The sequence below is a fragment of the Telopea speciosissima genome, chromosome 8 (genome assembly GCF_018873765.1).
Source record: "Telopea speciosissima isolate NSW1024214 ecotype Mountain lineage chromosome 8, Tspe_v1, whole genome shotgun sequence".
Taxonomy (NCBI): domain Eukaryota; kingdom Viridiplantae; phylum Streptophyta; class Magnoliopsida; order Proteales; family Proteaceae; genus Telopea; species Telopea speciosissima.
This window is the reverse complement of record NC_057923.1, coordinates 35,039,474-35,066,649: the sequence shown is the minus strand read 5'-3', so window position 1 is coordinate 35,066,649 and position 27,176 is coordinate 35,039,474. Positions and strand designations below refer to the sequence as shown.

General features: G+C 39.3%; 1 protein-coding gene across 3 annotated transcripts; it reads left to right on the top strand.

Moving 5' to 3' along the window:
* The first annotated feature begins 5,497 nt into the window (after positions 1-5,497).
* On the top strand, positions 5,498-24,082 carry LOC122670514 (glucan endo-1,3-beta-glucosidase 14-like). Of its 3 annotated transcripts, none has more exons than XM_043867421.1 (4): positions 5,498-5,986; positions 7,145-8,166; positions 10,892-10,983; positions 24,067-24,082. In XM_043867421.1, exons 1-3 carry the CDS (start codon positions 5,917-5,919, stop codon positions 10,967-10,969), a joined length of 1,170 nt encoding a protein of 389 aa, XP_043723356.1. In that variant the 5' UTR covers positions 5,498-5,916; the 3' UTR covers positions 10,970-10,983; positions 24,067-24,082. The 3 variants fall into 3 exon arrangements, with proteins under 3 accessions (XP_043723356.1, XP_043723357.1, XP_043723355.1); XM_043867422.1 differs by lacking the exon at positions 24,067-24,082 and adding an exon at positions 18,491-18,501 and having other exon boundaries at positions 5,499-5,986; positions 10,892-10,973; XM_043867420.1 differs by lacking the exon at positions 24,067-24,082 and having other exon boundaries at positions 5,499-5,986; positions 10,892-10,987.
* Positions 24,083-27,176: the final 3,094 nt, after the last annotated feature.

The following is a 27,176-nucleotide window of genomic DNA, read 5'->3' as shown; positions in this document are numbered from 1 at the left end:
GACACCTAAGACAATCATAAAAGGGAGCGGATCCACGGGCGGATGTGTATCTTGGGTCTGCCCTTGCATCCGTTCGATTTCCTGAGATAAGACCCGAGAGCACAGGCTTCGAGCGAAGGTACACAGAGTGAATCCATGCCTTCGTCCACTCAGGCCAACACACAGGGTTTATACTGGGTGGACTGACGGGCGGTACCACGATAGATGGATCCGTTCGTTCGTCCGTCGGCAGTCTCTTCCAAGATTGCAGAGGGCTTCAGCTCCAGCTTGAAGCTTGGAGCTCCTTAGCACCTCAGGGACAAGGGGGAGGTGTCTAAGCCTTCCTAGGGTCACTAGGTCCTAGGCTCACCTCAAGGATCCCAGATCCTACAAGGTTTGGGTCCCACATTGGTCCATGGGTTGGGATTCAAGGTTCAAACCCAGGGTTCATTGGCCATGGCTGCAATTGCAGCACTTAGAGGCCTAGGTCACCATCCATTAGAGCTCCCAACTAGGGCCAAGCTTCACCTTGAGTCCCAAATGGAACCCTAGGTTAGCCCTAGCTCAAGAAACCAACAAAACAAAGAGAAATGAGGGAGAGCTAGGTTTAGGGAGCTTACCTTGGTGAGCTTCCTTCCTCCAGCCACTCTCTCCATCTCTTCTCCTCCTCTTTCTCTTCTCCCTTGGATCCGGCCAGCTGGGGAGGAGGTGTGGAGCTTCCAGCCATCTTTGCATGGCTTCCACCTTCTTCCCTTCCCCTCCTATTCCTCTTCTACTTCTCCTTCCTCTTCCTCTTCCTTCCTCTTCCTCCTTCTCTTTTCTCTTGTCTCTTCTCCTCCACGGGTTATGGGGGAGGGGGAGAGATAAGTGAATGAGAGGGGTTCTTTTAGTTTTAAAGGGGTTAGATGGGCCTTAGGGTGTGTTTGGTTTAGGGGCCTTAGAATGTAGTTGGCCCATAGGTCTTTAAATGGGTTTTAGTTTAGGTCTTAGGGCTTGTTTGGTCTTGACCCCAACCATTAGGTCCATTAGGTCATGTTTGGGGTGCACCCTAAGTCCATAGGACTTGATTGTCCACTAGGGTCTGTTTGGTCTAGGTAAGGGTATGTAAAACCTATTATTCACCTAGTTAACCCTTGTGGACCCCACTTTCATGGCCCACTCAACCAAGCAATGGTGAGGATAGGGGTCCATATGGTCCAATGGTTCAATTAAGGTGTCCGGGATACGGGGATGTGGGTCCCACAGGAAAATAATTCAAAAATATTGATGACAGCACGAGCGGATTATCGATCGAATTCACCAGCAGTGGATCCAGTCGTGACTCCAGTGCTGCTGTCATGGCCCAAACTTCAAGGAAATTGGCGGGGCTTTGGCACACACTTCCAAGTCTTTGAGGGGAATCTCTCTATGGTATTTCCAGCTCAAGGTCATCAGGGTTGACTATGGTCATAAGGCAATACCCACTAAGTAAAGGTCCAAACTACCCCGGGTATAAAGGGATATCTGGGGTACGGGTGTAACAACTTTGGTGCTTTCTTGTGCTTTTTAGGTTTTGGGTTATTCTAGACTATCGGGAGCTGCATGTCCCAATTTACACATAAAGTTATCATTTTTCTTTCCATGGCTGTAAAGAGGACCAAATTTGGAGCAAGATGGACGTGATGGAACGCAAGTACGCATCCGTTTAGGCCTCCATATAGTTGATTATTTTTTTCAGCCCAATAAAGGATAATGGGTCAGAAAGTAGCTGTAGTGTAAGCCCATAGTCATTCTACCACTACCCAAGGATATTTTTGACATTATAGAAGATATTTCTAAGCAATGGTGGAGATCTACTGCAAGTACAGGGCCGTTTTGGCAATTTTGCATTCTTGAAGAAAGAGAAGGACTGCTACCCACATGGAGGAACCCACACTGCCACTAGATTCCATATTTTTTGAAGACCCACAAGGTGTCCACGATTTTTATGGGCTGCATTTAATGCCCCACGATTTTTAGAGGACACATTGGGGATTTTATCATTTGTTGAGTGGAAATCCTAGTCATCACTCTCTCTCTCTCCTCCAATTTTTCAAGGGCACTTTTGGAAGTCTACTTGGGATAGATTTATTCTGAAAGATATTTTCTCATCTATGGAAGGTTGAAAAGTCAAAGATGCTTTGATCTCATTGTTTGGAGAAGATATCTACAAAGAAAAGGAAGCACAAGTTAGAATTGGAAATTTACTTTTCTAGAAATAGAAGGTCTATGTAATTAGGACTTTTTATTTATCTTAGTTTCTATTTCTTTTATTTTTCTTGGAGATCAAGTTATGTAAAAGAGGAAGGAGAAGAGAATATTCTATTTTCTTAGGAAATATTTCTCCTACCACTTCCCTCTTCTCTCTTCTCTCTTCTCCTCTCTTCCCCCTATAAGCCCCTCTCTTGTAAACGTGTTAAAATTTTTAGTGAAATTTCTTCTCTTCTTTTCCTTCTAAATTGTGATTTTTGGCTTTCTAGTTTTTAGTTTTGATTTCATAAGATTAGTTCTTTCTAGTTCTTAATTTTGATTTCATAAGATTAGTTCTTTCTAGTTCTTAGTTTTGATTTCATAAGTCTAGTTTAATGGTTGTAATAGGTTTAATCCATGCTTTAATATCTTCAATATGGTTGTAATAGTTCTAGTTTAAAGCTTCCTAGTTTGAGCTCCTATGTTGATGACAAGACTTGGAGATTTAGAAGAGGAAGCCATGGTAAGTTCATGCAAGTAGTCATTCAAGCTTCTTCAATTAATCCGGTTCAAGCACATCTAGGTTCACATTCTCTAAACTCTCAATCCCATTCTCCCTCTCCTCTATCTCATTCTCTCTTTCTTCTTCTTCTTCTTCTTCTCCCTCTATTTCTTTTATTTTTCTTTTATGTGGTTATTTTGTTTATGTGGATGTGGATGTGTGGCTGCGTTTTTATTACTTCCAATTTGCATTAGTTTGATAGGTTTCTTTTATTCCTTTATTCCTTTATTCCTTCCAATTTGCGTTAGTTGATAGGTTAGATGCTTGTGAGTTAGGATCCATTAGTTTAATTGGCATTAGTTTAATTTAGTACTTTAATTAATTTGGGTTCACTTTGCATTACTTTTAAGTTAGTTAAATAAAGTGGCGTATATCTCCTCGTGTTCGACGATTGACCCGTACGCTTGCGGTTTTATTTTAACTCAAACAATTACTGTGACAGTTGAGGATGGCCCATGAAGGGTGGGCAACTTACTTCGTCTAACATAGGGATTCTTTTGATGTAGATAGGAATCTACTTACTTCCCCTTTTTGTATAGCTTTGTGTGGGGCTTATGTTGTCATGCCCCTTTTGTTGTTTTGTGAAGCTATTGGTTGGAGGTGTAATGACTGCCTAGTTGGTGGTGTCTGAGAACAAAAACAATGTGGTGTATAGTTTAACTTGAATGATTAATGTAAATATTAGCTTTCGCATCACTCTGTATTTAGATTCTTATCTATCGTTATGGGTGTGTGTGTTTGTGAATGATATTAACAGCTTCTGGATCCTTGATTTTTAACGGATTGCTACCGTGCAATTCGGGTCACCTACCTAATCCTCCAGGGGGTGGTTTAAGGTGTGACAGTAACTATTTGTTTGGTTTTGGTTTTGTTAGCTGATCGGACTGGTCTTCTAGCTAATTGGCTCAGAGGGGTTTGGTTGTGAGTGAGAATGGAATGGATTTGAGCTGGTATGGGATGATTAGGTGTAATTTGACTGGGATATGAACTTAAGGCGTTTAAATTACTTTGGTAGCTTGGTTCAAGGGTTAGGTTCAGATGATCAATTGAATAGACAGTTACGAACTTATATGGACGAAATGATCACCCCATCCCCATGAATGATGGTAATGATTGCTCTATTGATGCCGTTGTGTGCTCTCCAATTGGCCTACGCAAGCGTGTAGGGCCATGTTCCCCATAGAGAACTCTTGCCATTGTATCAATATGATGTATAAATGACATGATAAATATGTATCGGTATATCTTCGTCATTGGAGTGAGCTCATCGCATGATGGAAAGACAACAGAGAAAAGGATCCACTTTCGAAAATCTCTTCAACAAAGCCACAAAGGGATGAATGGTAAAGACATTTTGCACCTCATACAATCATGGTTTAAGTTCATCAGACTCCAGGTCAATCATCCTAAAACCGGTACAAGAGCGGATATATGGATCAATGTATCCGTATGGTAGCAGATGGTTTTACCCTTGATTTTGTTTAAAAATTTGATTTATTTACTTATTTTTTTTTTTTTGGATTAAGAGCTTGTATAATAAGGGGGGGAATTAGGGGATGGGGATAGGCCTAATTGATTTTTTTTTTCTTTGCATTTTTTACATTTTATCTGCAGCGTTACATCGATATGAAATTGGTTAGGAATCAATATCAGTGTTAGTCAGTCGATATCGATATGGATACGATGGATCCAACGATCTCCAAAATCACACATACAATAGCCAATGAGAGTTAACGATATGGTTTGAGGTATTGGGATCAGATTGCTCGATACGGGTGATCTGTACTGATATCGTTAGCCACCGATCCCATATCCGTGAAACAGTATGGATCAGATTTAAAACAGTAAAAAAAAATAATAATAATTTTTAAAGAGAATGAAGGGCAAAACTATAAGATGCAGGCCGATCCATATTGGCATCAAATCGGTTTCCAAGGTGGCCAATACCCAATCCCATACCTTGCACTAAAACCATGGATAACAATGAACCACAAGGTGGCACAGTTCAATCAATGTCATTTCACCATTGCGGATTGGGAAATCAATATCGAATCGTTTGGATTTATCGATTTGTATCAACATCGATGGAGATTGATATCGATTCCTGATCGATCCGTATCCAAACCGATCCAGATCGGCATTGGCAGACCGATCGGTGACTCACCATTGTGGTGAACAAAAATTAATTCAAAAAGAAAAGTAACCATTTGAGTTCTGACTTGTCAGTTGTCACGGATCTTTATCTTCTCCCGTTCTCCACCCGTTCCAATTCCCTAGTGCATGTAATATAGGGGCCGCAATGCTCCACTCTACCCCTGTCCAAACACTCTACCTAGGTGGGGTCCACCCCTGTATTACAGGCACGGGGACTGGGCAGGGAACTGGAGGAGATAATTTCCCCAGTTGTCACGGTTCACCCAGAAAGAACTAGAGACGTTTAAGTTACGGTTTTAAATTTTCTCAGAGCAATCGGACCTGCTGCCCTTCTCCGGTAGTGGCGAAAGCCGCATCGCCACCGCTTCTATCACTGTGCCCAACTGCCGCAGTTCTTAAATCGTAACTTCCTAGTTTTTGCACCTGCTGCGCTACGGAAGGTATAATCAATGTATTCGGTCTGCATAACCGCTGAAAAAAAGTAAAATAAATTTATATATACTAATTAAGAGAGAGAGAGAGATGAACAAAGAATCTAGATAGAAAGAAAGACTGAAGAAAGAGAGAGAGATGAACAAAGAATCTAGATAGAAAGAAGGAATGAAAGCCAAGTTTCAAGAAGTAACGGAAAGAAGAAAAGGTTTACTTTGTCAGGAGTAAAGGGAATCGATTCGAAGCCCCAGTTCCCCAAAGAACAAAACCTCCCGAAAAGGGAAAATCTTTGGGTTTTAGGTAGAAGGTAAAGAAGGTGTTGGAATCTTCTTCCTCCTCTTCTTCTTCTATTCCATGGCATGCCATCAGCAGAAGCATTGCATCCAAAGGTGTTGGAGTTGGAGTAATCTTCGTAGACGTTGTTTCCTTTTCTGGGTTGGCTCTCCTCTTTCTCCACAACAGCCAAACTACATTTCCCAACCACAACCATAATCACAATCATCATATCACAATCGAGATCTGTTTTCTCTCTACTGCGTAATAGTGTGGAATTCTCCTTCAGTTGCTCCTCTTCCAAATCAATGAGGATGTTTTCGCGTTTCTTTCTCTGCTTTCTTCCTCTCTTCTTCTCCCTCGGCTTCTTTTCAAATGGTATGTCCCTGTTTCCCCTTTTCTTATCATCTTTCTTTTGCTGCCCTTTTGTTCTTTTTTGTTTTGTTTTTAAAGGTGGTTCGTCTCTTTTCTTTTGAAGTTGGAATCTATTGCATGTTTCGACTTGTCTAAATCAAACACGGATTCCGAATTTTGAATTTCACCACTTCAGTAATTATTAGTGTTTTGAGGAGGTTTAAAGATTTCCAAATGTATTTCAATTCTTTCCCTTCTCTTTCATCTTTAACCTGTCATGTTCTTTGGTTTCTAATGGAAATCATATGCTGGCTGCTATGGTTACAATTTGGTTTTCAATAGATGTGTTGCTGAGTAATTGTTATCTATATTTACCAAAAAAAGACTAGTTGTTATTTATTGCTGAATAAATTCCTTTCTGGGCTCCAGATCTGAGCTAGTTTGATTCATTTTTCTCTCCCCCCCCCCCCCCTCCTTCCCTGGATTTATTTGAATAGTGATTCTGATGGTTGAACTTCATGATTTGAGCTAGGTTTTAAGTAATGTTTTTAAATTTTCAGCTTCTAACGTGTGAGAGAACTAATCTTGCCTAGAACTCTTGTTTTCTTGCCCTTTAATGAACAATGAAAACTTTGCCTCTGATCTGTTGTAAAATTCTTGTTTTGGAGAACCTCTTTTTGGAAACAAATTAATGATCCATCTAAGAGGTCACAATCTCTATGTGATTACTGAATCTATTGTTAGAATTCCTGATTATTATGCTTTTATCTTTGCAGTAATTCAAAATTTCTCCTTTAACAAGCTGGAAAGAGAAATAGAATGAATAGTAGTTTTATTGACTTTACTATGCACCTCAGTTTGAGGTTAAAGTTCCGCCTTGCCACTGCAGGGTCTGGGGAGGGTCATAATGTACCCAGCCTTATCCCTACTTTCACAGAGAGAGACTGCTTCCAGACTCAAACCCGTGACCACTTGGTCACAACAATGGAGCAACCTTACCGTTGCACCAAGGCCCGCAGTGTTAAAATATAGTTTTTTTTTCTTTCTACTTTCTAGTGCTGTAAAGAGTTGAATCTCATTAGTCTTTCTAATCTGGTTAAATTTCCTCCAAAGAGGAATGCTTGTAATACCAGATGATACTGCAGATACTGATATTTTACTTTTTGTTTTTATTTGCACCAGTTCTGATCGTGCAGGCATTTACTGGGACCTATGGAATAAATTATGGAAAGATAGCTGATAACATCCCTTCGCCTGAAAATGTTGTGGTGCTTCTCAAAGCAGCAAAGATAAAGAATGTTAGGATATATGATGCAGATCATAGTGTCCTGACGGCTTTTAAAGGTTCTGGGCTTGAAATAGTGGTTGGACTTGGCAATGAATACCTGAAAGACATTAGTGTGAATGAAGACCGTGCCCTAGACTGGGTAAAAGAAAATGTAGAGCCATTCCTTCCGGGAACACGTATCCGTGGGATTGCTGTGGGGAACGAGGTATTGGGGGGAGATCAGGAACTCTCGGAGGCTCTTCTGGGTGCAGTAAAGAACGTTTATAATGCTCTCGACAAGCTTCATTTGACTGGTGTGGTTCAGGTCTCATCTCCGCATTCACAGGGTGTGTTTGCTAATTCCTATCCTCCATCTGCATGTGTTTTTAAAGAGAATTTAGTTCAATACATGAAGCCACTTTTGGAGTTCTTCTCACAGATTGGTACTCCATTTTTCATCAATGCATACCCCTTTTTGGCCTACATCAGTGATCCTGAGCATATTGATCTCAATTATGCTCTATTGCAACCAAACCCTGGGATTGTTGATCAGAAGACTAATCTTCATTATAGTAACATGTTTGAAGCTCAAATTGATGCTGCTTATGCGGCTTTGGAAGCTGCTGGATTTCCAAACATGGAAGTTATAGTTTCAGAGACTGGTTGGGCTTCTCGTGGGGATGCAAATGAAGTTGGGGCTACAGCTGCCAATGCCAGAACTTATAATTATAATCTCCGTAAACGACTTGCCAAAAAGAAAGGGACGCCTTTCAGGCCAAAGAAAGTGGTAAAGGCATATATATTTGCCTTGTTTAATGAGGATTTGAAGCCTGGGCCAACGTCTGAGAGGAACTTTGGATTGTTTAAAGCTGATGGGAGCATCTCATACGATATTGGGTTTAAAGGGCTCAAGCCTTCGTCAGCAGTATCTTTGAAGGTATGGATTTCCTTAATAGCTCAACTAATTTCCATTTCAGCTCTGTTAAATTGTCCAAAGACTAGAGTTTTCCAGTCGAAAAACGTCAGAAAAATAGAATGTTCTGATGAAAAATTGAGTGCTATGTTCACCTTTTCTGGTTTTCCCTATTGGGATATATTAGGTTTTTCGATGACCCAAAACATAGTTTTTTAGGATCTGAAGGCATTGATGTATCAGGTCTGCTGTTGGAAATCAGAACTGTTTCTTTGCTTCAGGTTTCACTTTTGAAAAGTTAAAAAACATAAGAAAGACCATCTTGCTATCTTTGGTTTTTTTGTCAGTACTAGTAGAATATGAGCATATTAAACTGCAGCGATAGTTGTTTAACATTAATTTTATTGCTTTATTTTGGATTAATAATAACATTAATCTTAATTTTCTTTGCCTCAGTAATACTAAAATGAGATTTTGTTTCCACTGCTTGTATCTTTTGGAATATCTGTCGGCTGTCTCTCCTTTTGGGTTTTCTGCCCATCTTTATCCAATCAACAACAATCATACTCAAAACTCTTCTAATTTTCTCCTTTTATGGACGTGTAAAGAGAAAACTTGGTGAGGTTCCACAGGACTGATCCACATGGAGCAAACCTGTGGTTCACCCTCTGCTCAAGAGGTCACTAGGTATTGAGGAGTAACAAAGTTAAACCCAAAAATTAACCAAGAGCTTGGGGATTCTTGATCAATAGCAGCAAACTTAAAAAAAGATAAAAGAAGGAAATGAAATATTGTGATAGACCTATACAGTTGTAGATGGGGTTTCTATGTACTCACACTGGTTTCTAGGTTATCACACTTTCAGGTTAAGAATAATTCTGCAAAGAAATTGAAAATATTCAATTGACTACCTAAAAGATTGATGGAATATACATACTCTTAGGATCCTATCCATGTTATGATTTGGATATTTTGAAACCCATTAAGACTGATATCGTGGAAGTATTTTAGACCAGAACTTTCTGAAATCTACTCAGATTCAATATATCTTGGTCTAATTCAAAAGGCAATTGAATAACCTTTCAAATGAGACTACAATCCTGCAAAACAGGAAGAAAAGTAATAGGAATAGTTTGCGTACGAAATTCAGTCTCCAAACAAAATAATAGAACAAAGACCCCTAAAAAAGATATGTTCAAAAGTAAGTTCTTCCCTCATTTACTGGGCTTAGGGTTGCAGAGACTCTGTCGGAATTGAAAGAAACTACCAAGATATGTTCTGAAAATAAGTTCTTCCCTCATTCAGGACAGATTGGAACAATATTTATTATTTTTTTTTTGGGGGGGGGGGGGGGGCGGGGGGAATAAAATCAGTGTCTATAGGTATATATTATATATTTTTTACCGCTTTTGTTAAGACATGTAAATGTGGAGGAAACTGACAGAAACACAACAAACTTTGCTATCAAAGCCTTTTTTGGACTAGTGGATGCAGGATATTATTCGGGAGATATTGAGGGGGAGGAGGAACCAGAACAACACTAAAATTTACAAAACTCAAATTGTCCCATCTCCCAAATAAAAATATTAAACCTAGATTACAAATAGTACCTTTTTCTATTTAAAATAAAAGAAAATATATATAGAATAGGCCAATGGGGACTTTTTTTTTCCTTTAAATAGCTCCTTACATCTTCTCTCTGTGTTAGACATGAACATGTTCTTTCTGACTGTCTAGGTTTACTATGCTGAAGATTTTTTGAAGAATGGAGAATGTGAAAATGGTTAAGTAGCTTGAAGATACTTAGTAGGAAAATAAAGGGATCGCACATTTAGAGAAGATTTAGAGTACATGTTGTTTATGGGCCAAATAAGTATTTGTTATAGGGTTCTCAAGATAAGACTAAATTATCAGGGTATGACTTGACAGAGTGGAAAAAGGAGCCATGGTACATCTGGTTGACTGTTAATAGTTGGGAATAAGGCTTTATTAAATTCCTAATCTAAGTGATGTAAGTTATTCTAGTGCAAGAAAATGAATATGTTTTCAGGGAATGTTTATTTCCAATACAACTTGACAATGGTAAAAACAGCTCTGTTTGGTTGTCACAAATTATGTTTTAGCTGGTGCACTCTCTTCCAACCAGGCAATTGGGTAAACAGGAAGATCTACTTGGACCTAACTCTCATTGTTTCCCAAAAACATTAGTCAATGTTGTTGGAGCAAACTTGTTCTTTCTAACCCTTATTTCTGTTCCAGATCAAATTCATGTCTAAGTAGCTAGAGTTTAGCTACCTGTTGCTATCATCTTAGAGTGCATTATTCCCATTTCACAGATTGATTTCTGGTTAGATACTGCAGTGCATTGAATCCAAATATGGAAACCCTTAAGTTATGAGGCAAAACAACCACCCATATTCATGAATTGGTTTCAGTACCCTGTTTCTGGTAATCATTTATTGTCGGTATAATCGCAGCAGAGTTTTGATAATTTCAACAGATTTTATCCATATGGAAATGTTTAGCTGATCAACTTAATTATCAAGTAACGAAAGAGCCTCGAAGATAGAAGTATAACCTATAAGTTGTTTCTTACTTCGGATTGCATATGCCACTTTAGTCTTTCATTCTTTGTATTAGTAAATGAAAATTTAGGAAGCACTATTTCCCATTTTCTGTTGAATTAAATCATGACTTCAAAGTTATAAATTAAATCTTTTTTCTCATTTTCTGATTGACTACATTACAGGATATTTGGAGACGAGGTTGGACTGCACCCTACTCCATGGTTTTGATGACCTGTGCTGCAGTTCTGCTTCTAGCATAATGTCGTCAACTAATGTATTCAACAAGAAATAGGCCAAATATAAAAGTTCAAGAGTTCTCATTCATCTCTTTTATTCAATGCCAAATTGGCGGCATCCAGAAGCACACAATAAAGGTTCTTAGATCCATGTAATTTCTTGTATCATTTCTGTATAACCCATTCATCAATTCTTATATGTACAATGTACAATTGATCTTGAAATAGTTGGTTTGAAATTGTTGATTAATTGTATTATTTCAACAAAATATGTGCCCTAAAAGAACTCCGATTTGATCCTGTTTTCGTCATTGGGGTTTCGTTCATGTGCTTAATTAATCTGTGGTAAATTTGCTTAGAGAATAATGAGATAGGCCTGGGGTTTACACTTTACAGTCAGTTATTAACATCCCAGTTAGCTACAATCGGAGTGGAATCTACTAAAACAAGGCTTATTAATTTGTTTCTGCATTTTGGTCCAGATCATGAGACCATAAATTCCCCAATCCGAGAGGAAAATGACAAAAGGGTTGCTGTAGACTCGGTTCTGATTTGTCACTTAAGTGGTTAGAGCAACCTTATTCTTGCACCAAGGCCTGCCTTAAGTTTTAAAGCTGATGAAACATGTTAAATCAATCTATTTAATTTATCTTATACTAGGCTGGCCCAATCTAGTAGTTATACATTAGCCACGTTCCTGAGTAGCGTTTTCTAAGCAGTTCCACTCCAAGATATCTATCTGTGGTTGTAGATGGCCCTTTCTTGATGGAGCTCACTCTACCTCAGAACAAACAAGGTTTTCAATATCCCAGTGGGCTTGAGAAACCGCAGAAACCGTGTAAAATCTATTTCAGAGCAACAAGTTCTACTGAATCAAGCAGGATCATAAAAGGTGAGTAAAGATCAAACAACCCAGAACGAAACCGCAGAAACCGGGTAAAATCTATTTCAGAGCAACAAATTCTACCGAATCAATCAGGATCATAAAAGGTGAGTGAAGATCAAACAACCCAGAACAGAAGAAATACGACTTCCAATATGCCATCCAATTAATAGAGAGAAAAAAAAAAAAAAAAAAAAAAAACACAGAATTGAGGAAAAAGAAAAAGAAACAGATAAAACGAAAGAATCTAGAAGAGTGGAACATACCCAAAGTTCAAACTTCACGGGCACTAATTAAAAGAAGACTTATGTAAAACTGCACTAACAGAACCAGACAAAGGTGGATCTTGAGGCGATGGGTTGGTCAAGCGAACAGAAGGTTCTAACTCTATTCTATTTTTGGGTTAGTTCAAAGGATTTGACAATTAGACATTTAATTGTGAAATTTTATAAGCCATTTAACGCAGGACCACATGCGAAGAAAATTGTCGAATGTGGAGAAACTATTTTTTTGGATTAAGAGCTTGCATATCAGGGGGGAATTAGGGGATGGGGATAGGCTCCAAGGTGGTTTGAACTCATGACCTCTTATTAGGAGTTGGTCTTTTGCCAACTGAGCTGACCCCTTGGGGTGCATGTGGAGAAACTATTGTTAAAGGTAATAGAAATTGGAAGTCATCTCACAGAACTTAGGATCTCTTTGGTATGCTTTTTGTTTTTGATTTTTGTCTATTTAATAAAAATCATTTGTGAAAACTATTTTTGATCAAAAAATAAAAATGATTTGATAACCAATAGACATAAAATGATTTTTTTGAAGAAATGAATTTGGTATCCTTATCTACAAAATGGTTTTTTTAAAAAAAGGTTTAAGAGATGTTCTCTTCATCCACCTTTATCTCTCAGCTTCCCATGCCCTTTGAGTTAAATTGCAAAGCATAAAAATCGTATTCATGGATGAAGCAGAAATTCATGATAAATTCAAGTATTTCAAGTTGGAGAAGAGACCCATCCCAGCTGGAATATCTCCTCTCAGCTTATTGTTTGACAGATCCAATATTTGGAGAGCTTGAACCAGGTGGGATTGAACCATCAAACCATTCTTCGAAAGGTCGATTTCTTTCAAACCCAGATCGAACAGACCTTGTGGTATGCTACCATTGAAGCCATTACCCCTTAAACGAAGCACAGAAAGCTTAGAACAGTAAGCTAGTGATACAGGGACCTCTCCTGTGAGTTGATTATCTGGTAGAATTAAACATTTCAACTGCTTCAAATCACCAATTGATTCCGGAAGGTTTCCAGAAAAGCTATTGCCTGCCAAGTCCAAGAACTCCAAAAGGCTCATATCACCAATCCAATAATGAAAATTGCCGGTCATCATGTTATTTGATAATTTGAGAAAGGTTAGGAAATTAAGCCTCTGCAAGGAATCGGGTAGAGCTCCCGTGAATAAGTTATCACTGAAATCCAATCGAGACAAGTGGGGACAAAATCCAATATTCTAGGGTAAGGAGCTAGAGAACAGATTCCCCTGTAAGTGAAGCTCTTTCAAGTTATGTAGAGCTGAGACCCCATCAGGAACAGAACCAGAAAAGAAATTGTGAGAGAGATCCAAGATTCTAAGCCTTGTCAATGACCAAATCCCATTAACAAAACTTGGCCGGGTGCCCCGAAAGATGATTGTTTGACACATTTAGAAAAGCCAAAGAGGAACATTGGAGCAGAGAACTTGGAACGGGCCCTTCCAAGTTACCAGCAAAGGAAACAAATCGAAGAGATGAGAGATTGTTCGTTTTCTCTGCAACCCAAGAACGAAGGAGGAGAAGTGAAACGGGACAGGAATAAGAAGATGGGAGATTGGGGGGATTTGCAGGGGTTGAGGCGGGTGAGGAAGATAGGAGATTTGTGGGGGAGGGAGCATGAATGGGAGCAGGGTTGTAGGGGAAGGGGTTGGGAGCCGATGAGCAGGGACAGGGAAGAGGGTGAGAAGCAGGCGAAGAAGAATAAGAAGAAGAAGAGGAGAGGGGGAATGGGGCTTGCATTTCTAATAATAAAACCAAATGACGATTTTACCCCCACTTTTGCAACATATAAGCACATGTTCATTAACACTAAGCGCACAAATGGAACAAAAAAAATAGCTTTTGGCCAAAACACCAAAATAGGTCAAGAGTCGTTTTTGGTTTTTGATTTTTTTCAATCTTTTTTAAATAGAAACAGACTCCATAAATGATACCAAACATAACCAAAAACGTTTTTTAAGGTAAAAATAAAAAATAAAAACTATACCAAAGATGGCCTTAGACTTACCTACGAAACAGTTTAATGGCTTTTTCAAAGCCCAAACTAGCTTCATTTGTCTTAATCATTACTTTTCTAACCCTACGCCTTGTCTCGCTCGGATTTGGCTCCTGTCCTGCAGTGGCGGGCTTGAACGTCCAGTACCCCCCTGAGATTCCTCCACTCCATGTGGACAACAATAAATTCAATGGCATGAAATGTAGGGGTGTCAATTTCATCCCCGGCCCGACAAAACCGATTGAGCCGCCCGATTAAAGCCCGGCCCTGCCTGGCCCGTCCCGTTTACTAAACGTGTCGGGCTTAAGCCCAACACATTTAGTAAGCGAGCGGTCCCAGTGTGGGGTTTTAGCCCATCGGGCGCTCGATCGAACCAACCGATTCCTGGCCCGACCTAGCCTGCCCGGTTAGGGGTGTCAACCGGTTGGGCTCGGTCGGGTTCGGTCGGTCCTAGCTAGGCCTCACAGTGCTAAAAGCCTGCACCGTGACCGCCCGTTTAAGTTTTCGGGCCGGGCTTGGTCGGGCTCTATCGGGCTAGGTCGGGCATCGGGCTATAAACGGGCAGCAATAATCGGGTCATAACCAGTCTGTGGACATGTTTAACTCTAAACGGGCCTTAATCGGGCTCTAAGCGGTGCAGCCACAGAGGGCTAAAGAAAAAATCCAAAAATGAGAAACACCATTCAAGCTGTCCATTTCGACCCATTTCATCTAAAGTCAATTTTGAATATAATGGGCTTATTGAAATAAGATACAATGTGTGGATTATGGAGTACAAAACAACATATAACAAGATCATTTTATACTCAAGCAATTTTCATTTGTGGACTATGGGCTTATTACTCAAGCAATTTTCATGTGTAGATTATGGACTTATTACTCAAGCAATTTTCATTTGACAGGATATGATGAGAAGAAAACAACATATAACAAGTTTAGACACAACTCACACAACCACACAAGGGAGACCGGGAGAGGGAAGGGGAGGGAAATTTTAAAGTTAAAGGGTCGGGCGGTCGGGCTGTAATCGGGCGGGTTAGGTCGGGCCTGGAATCGATCGGTCCGATCGGGCGCCCGACGGGCTAAAACCCCACACCGGGACCGCCTACTTACTAAACGTGTCGGTCTTAAGCCCGACACATTTAGTAAATGGGCCGGGCCGGTCCAGGCTTTAGTCGGGCAGGCTCGGTCGGTTCTATCATGCCGGGCCTGGAATTGACACCCCTACGCCCGGTTACAGCCCGATCTAGCCTAACCCTTTAACTTTAACTACTAATTGGTTTTCTTTCTACTGTAAGTTACAGATTGCAGATGATATGAGATCTCATCCATTGGTTATTAGTGCATTGGCGAAGCTTTCCAAGATCATTCCCAAATGGAAAATCATCCCAATCCAAGATATAATTGGCCTCGCCATTAAAGAACAAGAAAGGAGAGATGAGGTAGTATATACATCTGAACAGATAAATAAAATCTCAGTTTTTTTTTCTGCTTTCTTTACAGTAAATTAATCAATAAATAACCAACTTAAGGGGTTTATGATATTTGGTTTATTAATAATTTGTTGACTCCTTCTCTCAAGTTCGCTCAAACCCCTTGTGTAACAAGAGAAAGCCACGCCTAAAAAGTGGCTTTGAGTTTCTCAGGGTCAGTTTAGACTTGGAAAAGAATCTTTACCAGGTCAATTTTCACTTACCCAGTTAGTTTGATACTTTCAATCTTTATATTTTATATTTTTTTCCTGTCTTGATTTAAAGTATTGTTTAGTAATCAAATTAATGTCTCATTACCATAGGACAATTATCATATATAAACTATCTTTATATAAAGTTTAAAGTAAGTTTTTATTTTGATTTAATGGTCAGCTTTTTTCTTCAGCCCTATGTGGCTGCACCGTTTAGAGCCCGATTAAGGCTCGTTTAGAGCTAAACATACCCACAGCCCGGTTATGACCAGATTATAACAGCCTGTTTATAGCCGAAAGCCCGAGCTAACCTGATCGAGCCTGACCAAGCCCGGCCCAAAAACTTAAATGGGCGGTCACGGTGCATGCTTTTAGCACCGTGAGACCCGGCTAGGCCAGACCGAACCCGACCGAGCCCGACCGGTTGACACCCCTAATGAAATGAGTACAGATTATTTTAATCCAATTACTCCCATTTGTTTCTCTCACCCGACCAAATTCCAGATTAACCCGACCCGTGGAGTTCAAATTTCGAAAACCAAACTTCAAAACCGAGTTTCATTGTTCTATCCTCTTTCTCTTCCCCCCTTTCTGTTTTCCAGAATTTTTTTGAAAAAAGGCGTTCACACAAGTGACTGTTTTTCCTTTCTAGCAAGTTTAAGGCCCAAACACTGCCCGAATGGGATGAAACTTTTCAGATAACATATTTTCAAGATATTAAAGAATGCGCTATCTCGAGATCACCCAAATGTCTTCCTCACGATGAGCTACCCCAAAACAAAACAAAAATTTGTCGAAATACTACATCCGGGCGCAAAGTTATGGCCTCCGGAAGTTCTCCTTTTCCTGTGCTTGAAGAACTCGCCCAAAAGATGAACCTACTGAACCCAAGCCTTCACCACTATTTCAACAAACAGATGAACCAACTGAAATCCTAGAAACCAAAAAAACGAAACTCTGTCTGGTGATTAAAGATCTATCAAAGAACAAGCCAAAAGATACTCAATACCCATAATTTCATGAGTCAAAAAAGTTCCAATTGGAAAAAAAAACACCGAAAGGCAAACCAAAGAAAAATCTCATAAAACGATCAACCCAAACTTGTAGTAAAATCTCGGCCCTGTGATTCAAGAAAAAATATTAGCTGAAAATCTGGGATAAAACTAACCAAAAGGAAAGGAAAACGAACCAATGTCTCTCTTCACACCAAACAGATGGGAATCAAAGAGGAGAGAGAGCACAAACACCCAATGAGACCAAAAACCAGAAGAGCAAGAAAGATTTAGAACCAGAGGCTTTCACACTTTCTCCGCTAAATAACTGAACACCAAGCAGAAGATAGAACTTTTCTCTCCCACCCCCTCTAATCCTTCTCTTTAAGTTCTCTTTTGAATGATTGCTCTCGCGCTACAGGAGCATTGATGTTTAGCCTCGCCGTCACCGGACGCCGGCCGCCGTTTAAAGGGACGATGAAAGCTTGCCTAGGGTTTTAATGGATTTTTTCAGAAAGAAAGGGGGAAGAGATGAGGGAAAAACAGGGGAGGTTTTAATCGATTTTTTGGGTTTTAAATTTTGTTTGGGTCGGGTTATGGAAAAACGAGAGAGAAATGGAAAGTGGATCTGCATTTTGCCCATTCCCATGTTGACCGTTGGATTAACAAAATGACACTTGTCATTATTGTAGGTGGTGTTGGATGCTCTAGCTTCCACCACTACATAACAAGAGCCGAATCCGTCTCACTCTCGGTGTTAGCCAACACAAGGATGTGCATGCGCTGACCGTCCTTACATAGGAGGTTAGGATGATGTAGAGAGGGAGAGCAGGAAAAAGAGAGATGCAACAGTGGAGAGAGATAGAGAGAGAGAGAGGGTTGCAATAGCCAAGGATTGAATGTATGACATGCAGAGAAAGGTATCCAACGGTCATATAAATTGGGGGCATGGAGATTCTATCCCACCCTGTAAAAACATTGTTGCTTCTACTACAAGGCCTCATTTTAGGATTTGTATGGTAACTTTCCAAAAAATGGATTCTGGTATTTTTTCTGATTCTAGGGGCAGAATTGAAACATATTATGTATAGGTTGTCTGGTCTATTTCTGTTATTTTTTAAAATGGACCGGGTGATATAATAGATTCTAGTTGGGTTTTGAGAAACACCAAAATCATGTTTCTCACTTCTCAGAATTGGTTCTACGAAATGGCGGTGAAACAAGTTACGCTTAAGTTACGAGGGGCATTTGATGGAATTTACCATCAAAACATAAAACATAACCCTAAAACAGATTTATTTGTTGCAATCACCCAAAAACAGACGAGAGCGACCTCCTTCTCGCGACCTCCACAAACGAGAGTGACCTCCTTTTTGCATTTGAGTTTGGTCGACTTCAAGAGCAGGACAACCACAAGGAGAAGACCTCAATCGTCACTACCCACGTCGAACTCCATCGACGATGAACCTGCTCTCTTTCACTCTTAATTGGTGAAGGTAAACTCGTTCTCTCTCTCTCTCTCTCTCTCTCTCTCTCTCTCTGTGTAACTTGCTAAAAAATTCTTCCGGTATGTGCCTCCATAGTGGGGATTTTGGAGGTGGACAAAGCAACATAACTGAGATTGTGCTTCTTGAGTCTCATGATTGGTCATCTGGTTGAATCATCTTCTTCAATCCGTTAAAGGAGATGAACAAGTAATGCATTCTGAACAAAATTGCTTTAATTTTTTTCCATTTCCACAATCTGGAACCCAAGTATTTGGTGTTAGAAAAGGAAACTCATTGGATGAATATTGGATATTCAACTCAATATTGGATTCCTCTAGCAATGTAGATTTTTCCTCATTGAGAAAGATTAGATGGGTAGATAATTGAATCACAATTGGAAACTCAATATATCACCCCCATGTGAGCTAGCCTTTTGGGATTGTGTGAGGTGCAAATATATATTATTGTGGGATTGCAAAATCACACAAGAGATTCAAAAAGACCCAAAAACGTGGAGCTCTCTTTCCCTCTGAAAAATCCGTTTTCTCCCTCTTGCTCTCTTGGTGTTTTGATCCCGGAGGAAATCCAAGGCCTTGTGTTCCTTAGAAGTGTGGAGGAGATAGCTTGACCGTGTGGAGAACGCAAAGCTTACGTGATGCGTGGAACGATCGCGAAAGGGCTATCATCGACTGGAGGTCTTGCATCTGTGAGGCTCTAGGTAATGATCGATCCATGTATTGTTCTGTTATTGAATGACATCTTCCATTGATATCATGAGCTTGTATTCGCTTTCGCTAGATCGTACTTTGTATGCTAACAGTGGCATCAGAGCCTCGTTATCAATGGGGTTGTTTTCTCTTCTCCATTATACATGTTATGCTCTAAAATTTTCATTCAGTTTTTATTATCAAAAAAAAAAAAAAAAAAAAATTGGGATTGAGATGCATGGGAGGGAGGGGCCGCAGGCTTGCTGCCCTGCACGCGCCCCACCTACCACATGCACCCCAACCCCCCTCTCTTGTTGCGGCCTGCCCCCTTGTCGCGCGACATGGCTGCCTGCCGCGTATGATGGTGCTTGTGTGCCTTTGTGCACTCAGCGCATGTGATCTTCCCTTCTCTAAGCTTTTCCTTTGGCTACCTTGTGTTGCAGTTTTTCAAAAAAAAAAAAAAAAATTTAATTAAAAATTCTGGTTTGCTTATTGAAGGGAGATCCTTTGGAGAAGATGGGTGGAGAGATTCATTCCTTCACCCACCTTTCCTAATAGGCATAATGGTTTATCATAATTTTATGATTTATTAATTTTATTTTAAGCATGTATGTGATTATATTGTGGGGGTATATGACATAACCATTGTGGCATAAGTTGTCATGGTAATGGCTATGTGATGCACATGATCATTGTGACATTGATTGTCATGGTAATGGTCGTGTGATGCACATAATCATTGTGATATAAGTTGTCATGGTAATGGTTATATGATGGATGCATTGGATGCACATGATCATAATGACTTGGATTATCATGGTAAATCGATTCTTCGTCCAATCCCTTGTTTTTCTCTCTTCATTTTGCTGTAAAACCCCTTAGAAATCCCAACTTTTCTTTCCATCTAACCCTTTTTATTTTGATGATCCCCATCTCAAATCAAAACTCAAAATAGATAATAAACAAAATTAGAACTCTTTAGAGAATAAAACATTACCTCTTTAAGGAACAACTCCCCTATTTGCTTTGTTTCCTTCAAACCACAACCCAATCTCCAGCCCTTCCTCTGTTCATCAACTTGAATCAGTTTGCTACTACCCTGATTCTCCTTCTTTCGCTTCCACGATCTCTAAGCTCCTCCCCTTTCTTCCTTGCTCAATCCCTCTCTCTTTCCCTCTCTATCTCTCGGTTTCTCTACCTCTCTCTCCCTCTTTCTCTCTCACTTTCATTTTCAGCAAATAGGAGAATGGGAAGCATTACATTTTTTACTCTCTTAAGGCTAAAAACAAATAAATAAATAAATAAAATCCCTAACTACCCTTACTTTTAATCCTCCTTCTCCTACAACATGCCATGGTCCAACTGTTGGATCAAGAATAAACCCCATGGTCCTTGAACCACATGCTTCTCTTGAAACAACCCAAATTTCTCAAACCTTAAAAAAAAACCCAGGTTATAATCAATTATAAATAAGCCCCTGAAATCTTAATTAAATTTAACTAAATTAAAATTTCCCCAAAAATAATTTAACCACTAATATACCATGCTATATATATATATATATATATATATATATATATATATATATATATATATATATATATATATATATATATATATATATAGATAGATAGATAGATAGATAGATAGATAGATAGATAGATAGATAGATAATTTTCTCCTCTTCCTTTCTTCTTCTCCCATGGTTTTGATGGGGAAAAGAAATGAAATGAGTTTTTTGGAACTCAAGCTCTTTATAACGTAAATGGGCCTTAAGGCCTGTTTGGTTGATAGCCAAAGCTCCAAAACTCATTAAAGCCTTAATTGAGAAATGTGGGCCCACATTCTTGGCCCCACCAGGTAAGGAGAGATGGGGATGGGGTCCACCATGCCCGGGAACACTACAATGCTGTCTGAGACATGGGGCATGTGGGTCCCACAATAATTTCCTTCACAAAACACCAATCAGCACGAATTGACTTTCAAACGGGCTCATCAGCAGTGGGTCTGTTCCTGCTGAAAAAGCTAAACAAGAAGGGCAAAGTTTCCGGGCCTTGCCCTGCACTTCAAGGGCTTCAAGGGGGGTATGTATACCTAACATTTATGGTTAAAAATCTTACCCATTGTGTGGTCCAATCTCCCATCAAGGTGTGAATCTCATCCTTGTATTTGAGCTTTCCCCTTGACTGCTACGGTCCAAAGTCATAGGTGTCGACCGTCGGCAGCGTCACAACTCCTATCAAAGAAAATTCAATTTGGCCTAAAAAATTAGGTGTATTTTTGGCGCGGATGTAACAATAAGTGGATTGATTTCCTAGTTCAAAGCTCTTGGTATATCCTTGTGCCCTAAAGTTTGCAAGTGGTACGTTCTTGGTCGAACCAATTTGGTAACTTTGTAAAGTCCTTCCCAATTTGGTGCTAGCTTTCCTGTGTTCTTTGGATCAGATGCCTTGTACCTTCTAAGCATAAGATTACCAGTTTGGAATACTTTAACTTTCACTCTAGCGTTGTAATACCGAACAACTTTTTGTTGATACACTGCCATTCTAACTTGAGCTTTGTCTTTGACCTCATCTAGTAGGTCCAAGATGGCTCGGAAGACAGCATCATTCGTCTGCTTGTTATAGTTTTTGACTCAAAAGGAGATTCCCCAATTGTGACCGAGACCACTGCTTTGGTGCCATATGCTAGCATGAACAGTGTTTCTCCTGTAGGTGTGCGACTAGTCATTCTATATGCCCACAATATCCTTGGGAGCTCGTCCACCCATAGGCCTTTAGCATCCTCCAGTCTTTTCTTGATTTTCTACATCAAAGTTCAGTTTGTTACCCCTATTTGGCCATTTATCTATGGGTGAGCCACAGAGGTCTTCTTGTATTCGATGTGTAAATCTTCATAGCAGCTTTTGAATTTTCAATTGTCAAATTGCTTTCCATTTTCGATGATGATGATCCGAGGTATTCCGAACCTGCAGACTAATGAAATCTTGGAGAAGTCTATAATGTTCTTTTTAGTCATGATGGCAAGGGGTACAGTCTCCACCCACATTATGAAGTAGTCATTGGCGACGACCACAAACTTCTTCTTCCTTGTCATAGGAGGGAATGGCCCTATGATGTCCATCTCCCACATGGAAAACAATAGTGAATTGGAGTTGGATGACAGTTGAGTAGCGGGCTAATGTGATACTGGTGCGAAAAGCTGGCATTTCTCACACTTCTTGGCAAAGTCTATTGCTTCCTACTGCGTGTTCGGTTAATAGTACCCCTGCCGAAGAACTTTATGCATCATGTACTTCTTGGAGGGTGTAGTTTGCGTTAGTTGCTCTTAGGCAATTCAAGTATGGCATGATGTATGATCTCTTGTAGAGGGTTCCATTCATGACTATAAAACGGCCCGACCTGGATCTGGCCTTCCTCACCTCATACTTTTCTTTTGATAAGATGTCCCCTTGCAATAAGTTAAGGATCAGGTCCATCTAACAGGGCTCCTCATCTATCTGCATGACCTTGGTTTGGGCTTTTATAAGTCTGCTCTTGTATTTTCTGCCAGTGGAATCTACTAGACTTCAAAGTTCTTGAAGCTTGGGATAGTTTCTCACACTTTTTTCAAGTATTCCACAATCCTTGCCTCCTTCTCCTCATATTCACCAGTTGCTAATTTAAGACCAACTGAGAGTCTCTATAGGCGACCAACTTCTTTGCTACCATGCACGTGTTTGCGCTGGTGGAAGTGAATCGATCCAAAATGAAGCTAAAAAATTTTAAGCATAAAGATCTCATTGAATACATGAACATCATACTAACCTTGATGGGGATGGAATGGTCACCTAGAACACACAAGTGGTGTGTTCCTCCAAAGGAATGCAGCACAAGGTCATGGACACCGAAGCTTGCTTTGCTTTCTAATGGCCAAAGCTTGAGGTTGAAGAAGGAGACTCTTATCTTTTCAACTCTCAACTCTCTAAAATTATTAGCAATTGAGAACTAATGATTAGTTCTTAAAATTGACCTAAGCCTTCTATTTTAAAGAGAATACTTAATTTGGAGATTACAATCTAACGGTTCGAATCGTCCCGAGTGGTGTGATCCTAAAGGGTTGCCCTTTGAGCTATCCATATTTGCACAGAAAGAAATCTCTAAAATAAAGTTTTCCTTAATTATATAAAAGGACATCTCTAGAAAAGGCGTGACCTGAAAACCCCCAATCGGTAGATGTTTTATTACACTTTCTCCCCACACTACTAATATCCCCCCGCAACCATGGAATAAAATTCACCGCTATGATTCCGAAACTATAATTAATCATGAGAGTGTCTAGGACTTTGAATGGACGAAAAACATTTGAAAACTATTTTTAAAATAATATAATTTAATAACAATAAAATAAAATTCTCTTTTGCAAACACTTCACAAATATCAAGACCTTGGATTTGACACAATCAAATACGACAACTCTCTTTAGGATGTTCTCCCTATACGGGCAGTGGAAACCCTATTGAGCATCACATCTATTACTATCCGGATTGCATACAGCTAGCGCCCGATATATAATCAATCCTTTCAGTAAACATAACCCATTGACTCCCCACAAATGCACACAACACGAATAAAATAGCAAGTATCTCTTAGGTATGGAAAAAGTAACTACCAGAGATACCCATCGCAGATCAAAACACGACGGTGAATAATCACGTAATCTTTGTGGATCAATGTTCAACACTAGATGTGCCTGTATTTATATTTTTGTGCAATCCTTATTGAACGAATGTAAAATATGGCAACCATAGAACGGATTGCCAAACTGTATCCAAAGTTGTGAACAACAAACGGTATAAAGTGAGCAGTTGCATTGAATAACAATTATGATAAGCACATAATATAAGTAAATAAATTAATTAGTTTAATCAAATTAAATTAGGTTTGATGGACACACATCAATATGTAACATATCCAACAATCTCCCACTTGTGCATCAAATTCAACGTCCAACTACTCTTATACGCATGTTTTCAACATGTCCATTAAATAGTACAAGTGCAAGTCCCTTAGTCAAGGAGTCAGACAAGTTATTTGCAAAATCAACTTTAGCAATGGATACATTGTCTCGGTGTATGATCTCCCGAATGAGATGATATTTGCGTTCCACATGCTTGTTCTTTTGATGTGCTCTTTGTTCCTTAGCCTAAGAAATGGCTCATCTGTTATCAAATAACAGACATAGGGTTCTTCACGAGGTCAGGTACAACCCCTAGGTCGGTGAGAAATTTTCTCAATGACACCCCCTCCTTGGTTGCTTCACATGCTACCAAGTATTCAACCTCAGTTTTGGAATCTGCCATTGACTTCTGCTTTGTACTCTTCCATATGACAGCCCTCCTCCTAACATGAATATCATTCTAGAAGTCAATTTCCTCTTATTTTTATCTAACTGAAAATCTGAATCTGTGTATCCTACTACTGATAAGTTATCCGCACCATAAACAAGGAAATGATCCCTTTGTTCTTCTCAAGTACTTCATGATGCACTTAACATGTCACACCCCAAGCCACCCCCTGGGAGGATTAGGTAGGTGACCTGAATTGCACGGTAGCAATCTGCCAAATCCCATCCAGAAGCAGTCAATATCATTCACAAACACACACACATAACAATGGATAAAAATAGAAACATAGAGTGCTGCAGAAGCTAATATTTACATTAAACTATCAAAAATAAAATATATACAATGCAACATTGTTCTAGTTCTTGTTCTCTCACATCATACAGCTGGCAGTCCCAACACTTCCAACCAATAGCTTTACAATATAAACAAAAGGGGGTAGGACAACATGAGCCCCGAACAAAGCTATACAAAAAGGGGATTGGTTGGTAGATTTCTATCTACATCAAAAGAATCCCTAGGTTAGAAGAAATCGGTTGTCCGCCCTTCAAGGGCCATCCTTAACAGTCACCGTAATCACCCGCACTAGCATCCCTCCAATCGGGTCTAGACCCACATAGTCATAATCAGCATGATTCTCCTGCTCGAGAGAAGTCTTCCAGTCAACATGACATCCACCTACAATATCATTTAAAAAAATAAAAACATACAAGAGTGTGAGGTCCACCGAGCTCGTGAATGAAGTATAAACCATGCATGCACATGCAAGCACAACCATGAGCCTATATACAATGAGGTTCATTAATATTATTTAGTCACCTGTTTGAGTTTAAAAATTATACTACAAGCGTACGGGTCAATTGTAGCTACGGGTCGAACACGAGGAGATATGCACCACTCTATTTAACTAACTTACAAGTAATGCAAAGTGAACCAAATTAAAGTGTTAAATTAAACTAATGAAACTAATGAAAATTAATGCATCCTAACTCATAAGCATCTAACAAAATTAAGGGATTAAGTTGGTGTCCTAACACATGAGCATCTAACCTATCAAACTAACGTAAATTGGAAGGAATAACAAAAACGCAGTCACACTTCATAATCACATAAAAATAAATAAGGGAATAAAAGTGCATCCACATACCACAACCATATAAAAAAAATAAAAGAAATAGAGGGAGAAGAAGAAGAAGATAGAGAGAGATAGAGGAGAGGGAGAATGAGATTGAGAGTTTAGATAGTAAAACCTGGATGTGCTTGCATGAATGTAACTGAAAAGTTTGAATACTTCATAAACTTACTTTGGCCTCCTCTTCTAAATCTTCAAGTCTTGTCATCAACTTAAGAACTTAGACTAAAAGGCTTAAAACCTAAATTAGAATTAAGAAATTACAACCCAATTGAAGACTTAAATTGAAATTAAAGCATAAACTAAACCTATTACAACCATTAAATGAAAATAAAAAAGCAAACTAGAACTTAGAAAAGCCAAAAATCACAACTTAGAAGGAGAAGAACAAAAGAAATTTTACTAAGTGAATGAACTAAAAATTACACTAAAAACTGAATTAAAATTGAACTAGAAACTAACTAAAAACTGAACTAAAAAAAACTCACTTCCTACAACCCAAAGGGCAAGGGGTATTTATAGGGGGAAGAGAGGAGAAGAGAGAAGAGGGACGTGTAGGAGAAATATTCCCTAAGAAAATAAAATATTCTCTTCTCCTTCCTCTTTTACAATGTCTTGAATCCTAAGAAAAAAAAGAAAGAAGAAGAAGAGAAGATTATTTACATAGACCTTCTATTTCTAGAAAAGTAAACTTCCAATTCTAACAAGTGCATCCTTTTCTTTGTAGATATCTTCTCCAAGCAATAAAATCAAAGCATCTTTGACTTTTCAATTTTCCATAGGTGAGAGAATATCTTTCAAAATAAATCTATCCCAAGTAGAATTCTAGAAGTGCCCTTGAGAAGTTGGAGGACAGAGAGAGTAAGGGTGACGACTAGGATACCTTTAAGAATAAATAAAATATCCATTCTATCCTTCAGAAAATATGGAGCATGGGATGCTTATATAGGCCTCACCATTGTGTTCCTTGTGAAAAATTACCCAAAATAGACCCAAATTTCGTCCAATTTGGAGTTGGGGAGCCCAAGATATCTCAAGTTGAAGTTGGACTGTCCAGAGCCCTCCAAATGGAATCTTTCGGGTACAGGAAATATACTTTCTGGTTATTGCGTTAAGGCTCCTAGAATCCGAACTTTTGCTTCACTTTGTCTCCGGCTAACTGTCAATAATTACAAATAAACCCCTACAAACCATTTTCGCGTTTCGTTATGGAAACGACCATAATTTCTTCGTTTCAACTCGGAATCATGTGCCGTTTGAACCGTTACGAAGCTGACTTGATGGGCTACGCATCCAAGCCATTAACACCTCTAAACAGCTTAAAAACATTTCCTTAGTATCATCTCCTCCATTTTCACAAGAATTCACCTAAAACCTGAAAAGCACAAGAAAGCACCGAGTAACTCTGTCTAATGTGGTAAAATATATGTTTTATGCCCTAAGATTTCACACATAAATGTGCTCATCAGATTCCCCCACACTTGAACGTTACTTGTCCTCAAGTAAACAAAAGAAAAACTAACCTAGAATGCAGAAAATTCTAACTCACTTTCGTAGGAATCACAGTTGCACTTAGCATGTACAACAAGCCTTTGAACCCCTAGGTTACCCCTAGTGGACGAGTTGTGTCTCATGGATGTTTGCAGTGAATATACATCCAAAA

Coding starts and splice junctions, on each gene's coding strand:
- LOC122670514 (XM_043867421.1), top strand. CDS start 5,917: ATGAGGATGTTTTCGCGTTTCTTTCTCTGCTTTCTTCCTCTCTTCTTC. Junction 5,987..7,144: donor CCTCGGCTTCTTTTCAAATG/GTATGTCCCTGT, acceptor TATTTGCACCAG/TTCTGATCGTGCAGGCATTT. Junction 8,167..10,891: donor CGTCAGCAGTATCTTTGAAG/GTATGGATTTCC, acceptor ACTACATTACAG/GATATTTGGAGACGAGGTTG.